Source organism: Lupinus angustifolius, chromosome LG15 (genome assembly GCF_001865875.1).
Source record: "Lupinus angustifolius cultivar Tanjil chromosome LG15, LupAngTanjil_v1.0, whole genome shotgun sequence".
NCBI lineage: Eukaryota > Viridiplantae > Streptophyta > Magnoliopsida > Fabales > Fabaceae > Lupinus > Lupinus angustifolius.
The window spans coordinates 13254156-13264772 of record NC_032023.1 but is presented as its reverse complement, the minus strand read 5'-3'; the positions used below and the strand labels follow the sequence as shown (position 1 = coordinate 13264772).

Below are 10617 nucleotides of genomic sequence, written 5' to 3'. Positions count from 1 at the left end.
TATATATATATATGTAAAACTCCAATGCTATCAACAATTCCAAAGGAAATCTTAAAAAATTAAAACTCCAGCCTTGTTGCCGAGTTATGTGGGTCCAAGAGAAAAAAATAATAATTGAAATCGTGCATGTGGTTGCCGATTTAGGAAAAACTACAATACTACTATAATAAGTTCAAAATCTACATTATTATAATAAAATTGTAGTCAAAGTACACTAACATACATCCTAGTACTATAAATATTTATAACCAAGTAACAAAATAATATATTAATATTTTCATAAATTTAAAATAATTATAAAAAAACATGTTTGAATGAATATAGAGTAAATTACATTGACACCCCCTGACTTTTAGCGAAATTACATAAATCACCCATCACTTTTTTATACCTACACAAACCCCTTATTTTTTATACTTTTATTACATTGACTACCCATACATGAGAAATAAGTGTAATCTTTTAAATAAAAAATGTGATAAATGTAATTAAGTTAAATAAAAGATGATATATTATGGAGACAATCCAAATTATATATAATCATTATCTCTTTATTATTTTTGGTTCTTTATGATAGAGTAGAAGAGTGATTTAAACAATATTTCTTTAGAACTTTGATACATTTTGTAACAAAAAATAATAAAAATACATTGAATTGTATATTGTTTGGATTTTTCCTCATAATATGTCATGTTTTGTTTAAGTTAATTGCATTTATCAAATTTTTTATTTAAAAAATTACACTTATTTCACATGCATGAGTGATCATTATAATGAAAATATAAAAACTAGAAAATGTTTATGTAGGTGTAAAAAAATAAGAGTTAATTTGTAAAATTACACTAAAACTCAGGGAACATGAGTGTAATTAACTCATAAATATATGTGATGCAAGCCACTATCTCACGGAAGCAATACAATAAAAAACTGGAATTTCATGACTTAGTAAGTGTATATGATGATTATCCAACAACATATATGCTATCTTAGATATTTTCTTGTATATGATTTGTGTTAATAAAAATATGTTAATTATTTTTTATTTCATTATCATTAATACGATAGAATAAGATTATATAGTCATCATATTCTTTTCTATTATCCAAATCACTTATATGTAATTTCTTTTTCTTTTGAAGTTGTGACATTGGTCAAATGTGTGTACTTGATAATAACCAATTCCACAAACACTATTAAATATGGAAATAGACTAGCCTACCTCCTACATGGTCTATGAATCAAGATTTTTTACTAAACAAGTAGATTGGACTCAAGCTTCTTATATGTTTATTAAATCTATTAAATCTTACATGTTGACATATATAATTTTATATGTTTATATTAATTATTTTATATTATATATAAAATAAATAAATATAAATTCTATAGACAATTTATCATTTGGAATTTGAGATGTTACATTTTTCAATTAATTTTATCCTATTAGTTTATCTAAATACAAATATATTAACATATTTAAAGATCTATTCATATATTTAAATGTCTATACTACCTTTTAAATAGGCTAATATCCAGAAGTAAATTAATATATAGCAAAAGAGCAGATAATATCCCGAAAAATACCTAAAACAAAATGTTAGACTTAAAACTGGTCCAAAGATACGGCCGGCCCATCAAACATGAAAACCCGATGTACCCAGGGATTCGGGTATGTTTGTTATCCCCATTTCCATATCCTATTCTAATCAAAATCCATCTTTTCTATCCCTATCCCTATCACTCTCTAACACAGTAACATCACCGACTGAAACCCCAAACCCTCTCACATTCTCAAAACCATGTCTCCAGGCCCCGTCGTTGACGCACCCTCCGAGGTCCAACCCGAACAGCAACTTCCCTCCGTCGATGAAGTCACAATCCAGAAGAAGAGTCCTCAGCCCCAGGTTTATACTGTTTTTCTCTATCAGTAACTTTGATTCAATTCAATTGGATTCGTTTCTATATATGTTTTGTGTCTCATAATGTTATTTTTTTCGTCAGGAGGAAGATGCTCCTGTTGTGGAGGATGTGAAAGATGATGACGGTGATGACGATGAGGATGATGATGAAGATGACGATGATGACAAGGATGACGGTGCTCAAGGTTGAAACTGTCATTTCAACCTCCATTATTTTTTATTGTTTATTTTCTTATTTACTTTGCGTAATTTTTCTGATTTCATTAAGTTTAACCTAAAATGGCTGTTTGGTATTTGATTGTGTTATTATTGTTCAATATGTCATCTGGTATAAAATTAAATTTTGATTAATGAACCTTGAGATTGAACTTGCATATAGATTTGGATAATTACTTTTTTAAGCAAACTGATAAATATCTATTAATAAATCTTGATATTTATATATAGAAATGAAATATTGTTTTTGGTACTGATGATTTCTGAGCTGTTATGTAAAAGCCGTATGGCTTTGATGCTGAGATCTAAGTTATACCATTAAAGTATCACAGAGTGTGTATGGTCGGTAACATAATGTTTCAAGGTCTATGAGAATTTAAACTAAGGTCACTAAGGCAAAAGTACTGAGGTATTTTGACCCCTTGGTAGATACTAAAAGCACAGATCTCACTGAATAGAGTACTAACAGTTTAATAAGAAGAAACCAGATAATTTTTTGATTTTCTTGCATTGATTTTTTGTTGAGTTTAATTACTCAAAATGTAACATAAATAAAGGAGAAAAAAGTTCAGCACTTCAATGAGTTCAATCTACTAAATCTTAAGCTGGTTGCTGCCGTGAGTCCTTAAGATTGACAACTAATTATTTTTGTAACTATTTTATCGTGTTAGCATCACAGAAACAAATCAGATGGTTAGCCTTGTTACAATGTTTTCTTTTGGATGAAAAACAATATGCTCTATAGTTGCAATATCTACGCACTTCATTACTTGTCTTCTATTGATGTATTACGTTTGTTTTGCTTGTATCTTTAGATCTTGTTCATAAATATGTTTGATTGGACTTCGGGATGCAGGTTCGGGTGAGGGTTCAAAGCAGAGCAGAAGTGAGAAGAAGAGCCGAAAAGCAATGTTGAAGCTTGGGCTAAAACCTGTTACTGGTGTTAGCAGAGTCACAATCAAGAGAACAAAAAATGTTAGTAATTATATATATATATACATATGTTGTTTTCTGTGTAATTTATGTGGACAATGGATGGCTTCTTAGTTCTTACTAAATTATTCTACGTTTAGGTCTTATTTTTCATCTCTAAACCTGATGTCTTCAAGAGTCCACATTCTGAGACCTATGTCATATTCGGGGAGGCAAAAATAGAAGACTTGAGCTCTCAGTTGCAGTCACAAGCAGCTCAGCAATTCAGAATGCCCGATGTGGGATCCATAACAGCAAAACCAGATGAAGGTGCTGCAGCTGAAGGACCTCAACCTGATGATGAAGAAGAGGAGGTTGATGAAACTGGTGTGGCTCCCCACGACATTGATCTGGTCATGACACAGGCGGGAGTGGCACGAAACAAGGCTGTCAAGGCTCTGAAGAATCACGATGGTGACATTGTTAGCGCCATCATGGAGCTCACCACTTAATAAACCTTTGTTCTTTGTTTTTGGATTTGGGGTTGGTTTTGGAAGAGGGCCATCCTTGCCAATATAAAAATGTCAACCGCAATGTGTTTGGTGTCACCTTATAAGTTTGTTGCATTCATAAAAATTTCTGGAACTAGATGATGATCACAGTATTGTTGTTCTTTATCTGTTACTTTTCTTTTAGAAAAAAACTGATAATCAACCTTCAGTATCGCAGTTTCTATGCACTGGATAAGATGATTTTATTATTAATTATCATATAATGCCTGCTTCATTTGTCATGTGCCCTGGCCCTGGTTTCATAAAACTAGTGGCAGTCGAGCTAGGAATTCTTGTTTGAACGGTAGCCTTTGTGTTAAAAATTCGATTGGGTCAATAAATAATATAGTGAGCAGTATGCATTCAGTGTATAAATCTTTATACAACAATGCACATGTTATATAAATAAAATGTTTTAAAATATAACTACTTCCCTTTAAAAAGAGTAGAACATCTTCGCACATGTTTTATCTGAATATTAACACTGTTCATTTACCAGCAGTTGTTTGTGCTGGCATTAAACCAAGTAGTGACTGAGTCTGCCAACACTGTTCTATTCAATATTTCAATGGAATGAGATGTAATTTCACTAAGAATAGGGATCTTCTCTTATCAAGTTAACATGCATACAGCATACTGTTGTATACCCCTCTAACTCAGGGTACTCTACTTGTTTAGATTTCCATACTTATGTTACTAATTTTTTCCACTATTTATAACCAATAAAAAACAATGAATAAACACTGACTTTTATACTATTTTATTTTATTTTCATAATATATCATATTTTGTTTGACTTAGTTATACTCGTTGTTATTTTTCATGTTAGAAATGATACTTATTTCTTTTACATTGGTAGTTAATGTAATATAAGTATATAAATAGGGGGTGAGGTCATCTATGTAAGTTTAAAAAAAATAGAGTGCTCACTAAAACTAGAGGGTGTTAGTATAATTTAATATTTAATTATTTAACCATAATAGCAAATAAAAAAATACACTTACACAAAAAATACACTAGACATAGGACAAGCGAGCCCAAATAAATGGCATGGCCCAAGAAATGTGAAAACCCTTCAGAAACATGAGGAAAATGGAATGAGCGTTATCCCTATCTATATTTCATTTCATTCATTCCCTCATTCAGTATCTGTGAGTGTTTGTTGAGAGTGAAAAAGGCATTAAGCTTCATCATGTCTCCAGGTCCAGTTGTTGAACCCGCCGCCGTGGCCGGAGCCGAACAAGAACTCTTCTCTCCCGCCGAGGAAACTACTCTCAAGAAGAAACCTCTGCCTCAGGTTCCACTCATTCCTTTCCATTTCATTTTTTTAAATTTTTTCCCCTCTCGTTTATGATTTATGATTTTAATTTATATGCCAGGAGGATGATGCTCCTGTTGTTGAAGACGTGAAGGATGAAGCTGAAGACGATGAAGATGACGAGGATGATGATGATGAGGATGATGGTGCTCAAGGTTTTCCCTTCTCATCGTCTTCTTTTATTAAAATCAATTTATGATAGAGCATTATGATTTCGTTCGATATATGTAGCCAACTCCATCTATTGGAACAAAGGCTTGGTTGTTGTTGTTGATTAATGGAAGGGTTTCATTTTGCATGTGCTTTAGGTAGATTTCTGGTAGAGTTCTGTATTTTAGGTATTGATATTTATTGTACGGGAGCAACCATGTGCTTTGTTATGCAACTAAATGTTGCTTTATTCGTGATGATTGTCTCATACATTGTGGATTTTGAATTTTAATCATGGCAACCCAACCACATGCTATTATTAGATTGTTTGAGGTATAAATTACGTTAGGAGAAATGCAGAAGGTGTATGCTTGATAACATAATTTATAAGTGGTAATTGATAATGTGGTTAAGAAAATGGGCTGGCACCTTTCTGAAAAAAGACGGTTAAGAAGACCATTTGGAGCCCCAACAAGGAGAGTGTGTGAGATAAAGGATAGCCCAATAGCTACAGGTAAATCGATTGGAGACCGAGAAAAACTCTGTGAAACCACTAGAAAAGACTTGCATCTAAATGACCTTTCTGAAGAGTGAGAAATGACTTTGCAAAGTTTGCGCTCTGTTTTAGACATCTGCTTTAATATGGTAGGGATTCTTCTAATTGATAACTAAAATTAATTTGATGTGTTAACTTCGATTCAGATGATACTTTTTGTTCTTACTGCTTATGACTCTTGCTTTCTTTGAATAGATATTAGAGAAGTTGCTTCTATGGTGGCAAATCAGTCCATGTCATCAAAGTTATGATCATGTTATAGTGCTTATCCTAGAGAGAATTGAAAGTATATTTGTTCTTTGGAACATGTCCTCATTTGCAAAATCTTATCCATGCACACTCTGATTTTATCCTTTCCCCTTGTTGTCTGCTGGTCTGTTTTATTATACTTTGAAATGTAGGTGATATTGAGGGTTCAAAACAAAGCAGAAGTGAGAAGAAGAGTCGAAAAGCAATGTTGAAGCTGGGACTAAAACCTGTTACTGGTGTTAGTAGGGTCACGATCAAGAGAACAAAAAATGTGAGTCATCTCTCTGTTGTTTTTTTTCACGCAAATTCATTCTTTTAAATCTCTTTTTAACTAATCTAGAGCCAGATTTTATTTTGAAAGTTTTTTTTGCATCTATATTGCTTTGTTTTGCCATGTGGCAAATATGTAATGTATGATAATTCGTGATTACTATTACCTACTGCCTTCCTTCTGAGGCTTTTTTTTTGCCGATTGCTGTTACCAGTTGTTCTCCTTATTTATTTCCCCCTACTTTTTATTTTTTAGTGAATTGTTTTTTTAGTATCCCTTGTTTTATCAGCGTGATAGACTTGTGGAAGGGTCATATGATGATTTAAAATGCATAGTCCAGATGATTTATATGTGATTATTATTTTTAACAGTCTTTCGCTCCTATCTGATGACCCCTTCATAATTTTCATACCACACCTCTTGAACTTCTTTTGTTTTTTAATAATTCATTTGATTTGTTTGGTCACCTACTCACCTTTCCATTGTTCTGTTTTCATACTGAAGAAAAATTCTGTGGCCTTCTTTATTTAATTTTTTTGGGTTGCATTTGAACGTTGTTAGACTTTAAGTCTTCCCCTTTAGCCGTCTCTGAGTGGTTCTGGTATGAACAAGTTCCTTATATTCAATTTATCCATCTGATCACTTTGTCAGCTATGTTTTTGAATATATAGGTGATCATTATAGTGTGGAATAATTACTTTTCATCTTATATTCTTGTGTTATTTATCATGAAGATGGATGGCCTCTAATAACTATTTTATTTCTTAGGTTCTCTTTTTCATCTCAAAGCCCGATGTCTTCAAGAGTCCAAATTCTGAGACCTACGTCATATTTGGAGAGGCAAAGATAGAGGACTTGAGCTCTCAGTTGCAGAACCAAGCTGCTCAGCAGTTCAGGATGCCAGACCTGCAATCTCTAACGGCAAAACAAGATCAAGGTGCTGCAGCGGCAGGAGCACCAGCTGATGAGGAAGAAGAGGAGGTTGACGAAACTGGTGTGGCTCCCCACGACATTGATTTGGTCATGACACAGGCAGGAGTGTCAAGAAGCAAGGCTGTTAAGGCTCTCAAGACTCACGATGGTGACATTGTTGGTGCTATCATGGAGCTCACCACTTAGTTAGGCCTTCGTTTATACTTTTATTTGTCTTTTTAGGATGATTTTTGAAGTATTGCCATCCCCAAGTTACTGTAGTCTATCTATGACCGGTCCATATGGTTGGGTTTAATTTTTAATTTTGTTGCAACTCTAAAATCTGTGGTACTAAATAACGGGAGCACATCTGCTGTACCACTCCATGTGCCACTGCTTGTGATTGGTTGAAAAAATATATTTAAATTAATATTTTAATAGTTAATTATTTTTCTGACCAATCACAAGCAGTGACACATGGAGTGGCACACTATTTTGGGACAGCAGATGTCCACCCCTAAATAACAGAAATCACATTTTTGTTTAGTTATTTTACTTATAATCAGCCTTTTGTGCCCTCTATTTCTTTTCGCCTGATAGGATGATGATAAGATGGTTAGCCTGGCTGAACATAGGTATTCCTTACATGGATTTGGATTCATTGACTTTGAAAAATGGTGACTTTTGTAAGAAAACATATCTGAGCTGTTGGATGAAGATTGGACAACTTAAATTTTGATGTGTGTTCTGAATCTGATTTTCATCTAAGCCATCCCATCATCATCTTAGTACTCAGATTTGTTGAAGTCAACATTTTCAAATCTATTGAGTCCTAACTCCTCTACAATATGGATTCATTTAGTCTTTTGTGAAATTGATGTTGAGATTAGTTTGACATTTACGTTGAGGTGTTTTAGTAATTAAAACTAGAAAGAGTAAAATCAATTCTGTTGAAATGTATTGGTGTACATAAATGAAAACATGCTAATATACCATTAGTTTTCAAGGAACCAACTTAGGGAAAACATAATGGTGCTATTATGCAAATTGAAATAACTAGGATAACTTGATTAAGTTGTTATATTCAGATAGATCATACCAACCATGCAGAGAAAAAAAGAAACCAGAGCAAATATGTTTGCTTATTAAGCAAGCAAAACCGGGTGGAAACATGCCATAGAGTTTGTACATCTCTAGAGCTGCAAGTACTTCAATTCTTCACTTCCATTGCTAGCTATTGACCACCCTGCAATTTGTTCTTATCTCTCCTGCATTACCAGTTAAGACACCAATTTGACCCATCTTCACCATTGCATCCGCCAATTTACTTGCCCATTGGTAAGGATCCCTTGCATTTTGATTCACTAGACTGGCTGTTTCTGTGTTAGTCAGGAGAGTTTGGTCAGATGTGAACAAAGCTCGGTTCGCCAAGATATCATTGTAGTAGCCTGCATCTATAATTCCAGGGCTGGAAGGGTCCATTGGAACCACCAAGTTTTGATTTGTGTTTCCTTGTGGACATTGCCTCTTCAAAAATGATGCATATGAGGGATCTAAACTTGGATCCTGCCTTGAAGTTGCACTGAAATTGTATAATCTGTTGCTGAAAGCTGAGCAATGAGAGCGGCCAATGGTGTGTGCTCCTGCTTACACAAAGTTCGATGTCATTCACAAATTTAAGCTATAAGCAAACCATACAAGAACTGTCCTGAAAAAAATCACCTATCAAACGTAAAAGGATCAATGTGAGGACATTTCGAATTTTGTAAGGACTTAATTTGTAAAAAAGAACTTTCAGGAACTTATCGGGCGATATCATACTTTTTGAGGACTCGATTAATATATTTTTTTCATTTAAGAAAAGAGTTATATTGAATATGTTACCAGATAGAGTGACCATTTCTTCTTGTGTAAGCCCTTTCTTTGCAAAGAGTTGAGTGAGTTGATTAACATTGAAAGTTGGAGGAGGTAAGTCAGTTCTTGTATCTGAAGCTAGTGATATTCTGCCATCTCTTCTTCCTGCAGGAACATCATAGCCAAGCCCTTGAGCCTGCATGAAATCAAGAGTAAGGGTCATTTTTCTTGAAACAAAATTAACTTTGAAGTTTTTTTAGAGCACTCACCAACTCCACACTATCCCTTGCTGCAAATGCAATTATATCAGCACATGAAACAATTCCTTTACACACTTGTTCAAGTCTGGCCTTGGCATTGTCAATGACTTCAAACCCTCTTAGACTTGGTTTGTTGGCTGGTGAGTCTTTCTCTGCTGTGTTGGAGGGAGTAGAATCAAGAAGCACAGATGCATCACAGCCCTGAAATTGACCAAGTGGTTAAAGTTAATGATGAAACAAGATTTTTTTGTACTGTTTCTCTTTGGTTCCACCCTTTAAATTGAATTTAACTATTTTACTTTTTACTATAAAATCATGTTCTGGTTTGTTTACAAAATAATTCAAGCATAGAATTCCTGTTTTAGTAGATCCCATTATGTGCCAAAAACTATCTAAAACGTTACTATGTCCTTTCCTATGGCCCTGCAGTAATACCAACCATGACCTTTATTTTACACGAAATAAATAGAAAAAAGTTGAACGATTACTTATATATTATTAAAAAATAAGTATTATAAGCTCTAACACAATTATAACTAAAAAACCCTGAAGTACTTCTAAGTAGTACAAGTTATAATAAAGAATTTGAGTTTAATATATAACATTAGTTTTTTTCATCTATTCAAATATGAAGGATGCAATAATATTTTCAATAATCTCCTTATGAGAAATGCACCTTCCCTGGATTGATAACTTCTAGGAATTGGGGTGGCATGCTAAGGAGCAAAGAAAATGGACCTAATTTTACTAGTAATTAAATAATTAGAGGTAATGGGTAAATAATAAATGGATTCTTATAACTTACTCTAATAAAGCAATCATGAAAATGCATTCTCACAAGCCCTGCAGCAATTCCAGGATTCCTATTGTAACTTTTTGTGACCTCATCCTTTACAATGAACTCAGCCATGCCACATGAGTAGCTATAAAACCCAACTTGCAGTTCTGAATGAGCATTTTGACTCAACAAATATGTGACCAAAACAATGATTACACAATTAAGTTTCCTTGGTCTCATTTTCTCTAGCAACATTGTCTATAATTCTCATTAAGCTTGTGACTCACTTATATCCTATTTATAAGTAGAAAGGCATTGATTAATGATATTATTCTCCCCTTAGTGCTATGTGATGGTGCATTAGGCTCAAATATCATTATCATTTAATGGCCATGCATGTTTTTCAATGGAGAAGGTATAAGAAAGGACAACGAGAACAACTAAGAAGAGAATATTATTGTAGTGCAGTGATAAAGCCAAATCTGTACATGGTTAAATCGATTTTAGTTGACTTTAGTGCATGTAATCCAAATTAGTTGTTAAAGTTAATACATTAGTATAATATAATAGAACACAAATTGTGTTAGGTTATGTACATGTTGGGTCTACATGTGTAGTTGTTTTAGCAACTTCATTAGATTCTTGGATAGAATGCATGCATTAGGGAAACG

General features: G+C 33.5%; 3 protein-coding genes and 1 long non-coding RNA gene across 4 annotated transcripts; 3 read left to right on the top strand and 1 right to left on the bottom strand.

Moving 5' to 3' along the window:
- On the top strand, positions 1724–3767 carry LOC109328318 (nascent polypeptide-associated complex subunit alpha-like protein 2). Its single transcript, XM_019561730.1, has 4 exons — positions 1724–1904; positions 2002–2104; positions 2992–3110; positions 3209–3767. Exons 1-4 carry the CDS (start codon positions 1800–1802, stop codon positions 3557–3559), a joined length of 678 nt encoding a protein of 225 aa, XP_019417275.1. The 5' UTR covers positions 1724–1799; the 3' UTR covers positions 3560–3767.
- Positions 4707–7396, top strand: LOC109328319 (nascent polypeptide-associated complex subunit alpha-like protein 2). Its single transcript, XM_019561731.1, has 4 exons — positions 4707–4895; positions 4978–5071; positions 6024–6142; positions 6911–7396. The coding sequence occupies exons 1-4, from the start codon at positions 4791–4793 to the stop codon at positions 7259–7261; spliced, it is 669 nt and encodes a 222-aa protein (XP_019417276.1). The 5' UTR covers positions 4707–4790; the 3' UTR covers positions 7262–7396.
- Positions 5083–5941, top strand: LOC109328320. Its single transcript, XR_002105424.1, has 2 exons — positions 5083–5269; positions 5543–5941. It is a non-coding gene; the product is annotated as an uncharacterized LOC109328320 (long non-coding RNA).
- LOC109327495 (peroxidase 5-like) lies at positions 8163–10226 on the bottom strand. The gene is made up of 4 exons (XM_019560666.1): positions 9974–10226; positions 9178–9369; positions 8939–9104; positions 8163–8697 (listed from the first exon to the last, which is right to left on the bottom strand). The coding sequence occupies exons 1-4, from the start codon at positions 10199–10201 to the stop codon at positions 8285–8287; spliced, it is 999 nt and encodes a 332-aa protein (XP_019416211.1). The 5' UTR covers positions 10202–10226; the 3' UTR covers positions 8163–8284.

What these genes read in the sequence shown, in the direction of transcription:
- LOC109328318 (XM_019561730.1), top strand. Translation starts at nt 1,800, where the DNA reads ATGTCTCCAGGCCCCGTCGTTGACGCACCCTCCGAGGTCCAACCCGAA. An exon ending in CAAGGATGACGGTGCTCAAG is followed by an intron (nt 2,105 to 2,991) that starts GTTGAAACTGTC and finishes TTCGGGATGCAG; the next exon opens with GTTCGGGTGAGGGTTCAAAG. An exon ending in CAATCAAGAGAACAAAAAAT is followed by an intron (nt 3,111 to 3,208) that starts GTTAGTAATTAT and finishes TTCTACGTTTAG; the next exon opens with GTCTTATTTTTCATCTCTAA.
- LOC109328319 (XM_019561731.1), top strand. Translation starts at nt 4,791, where the DNA reads ATGTCTCCAGGTCCAGTTGTTGAACCCGCCGCCGTGGCCGGAGCCGAA. An exon ending in AGAAGAAACCTCTGCCTCAG is followed by an intron (nt 4,896 to 4,977) that starts GTTCCACTCATT and finishes TTTATATGCCAG; the next exon opens with GAGGATGATGCTCCTGTTGT. An exon ending in CGATCAAGAGAACAAAAAAT is followed by an intron (nt 6,143 to 6,910) that starts GTGAGTCATCTC and finishes TTTATTTCTTAG; the next exon opens with GTTCTCTTTTTCATCTCAAA.
- LOC109327495 (XM_019560666.1), bottom strand. Translation starts at nt 10,201, where the DNA reads ATGTTGCTAGAGAAAATGAGACCAAGGAAACTTAATTGTGTAATCATT. An exon ending in CAAGGGATAGTGTGGAGTTG is followed by an intron (nt 9,105 to 9,177) that starts GTGAGTGCTCTA and finishes GATTTCATGCAG; the next exon opens with GCTCAAGGGCTTGGCTATGA. An exon ending in AGAAATGGTCACTCTATCTG is followed by an intron (nt 8,698 to 8,938) that starts GTAACATATTCA and finishes TTGTGTAAGCAG; the next exon opens with GAGCACACACCATTGGCCGC.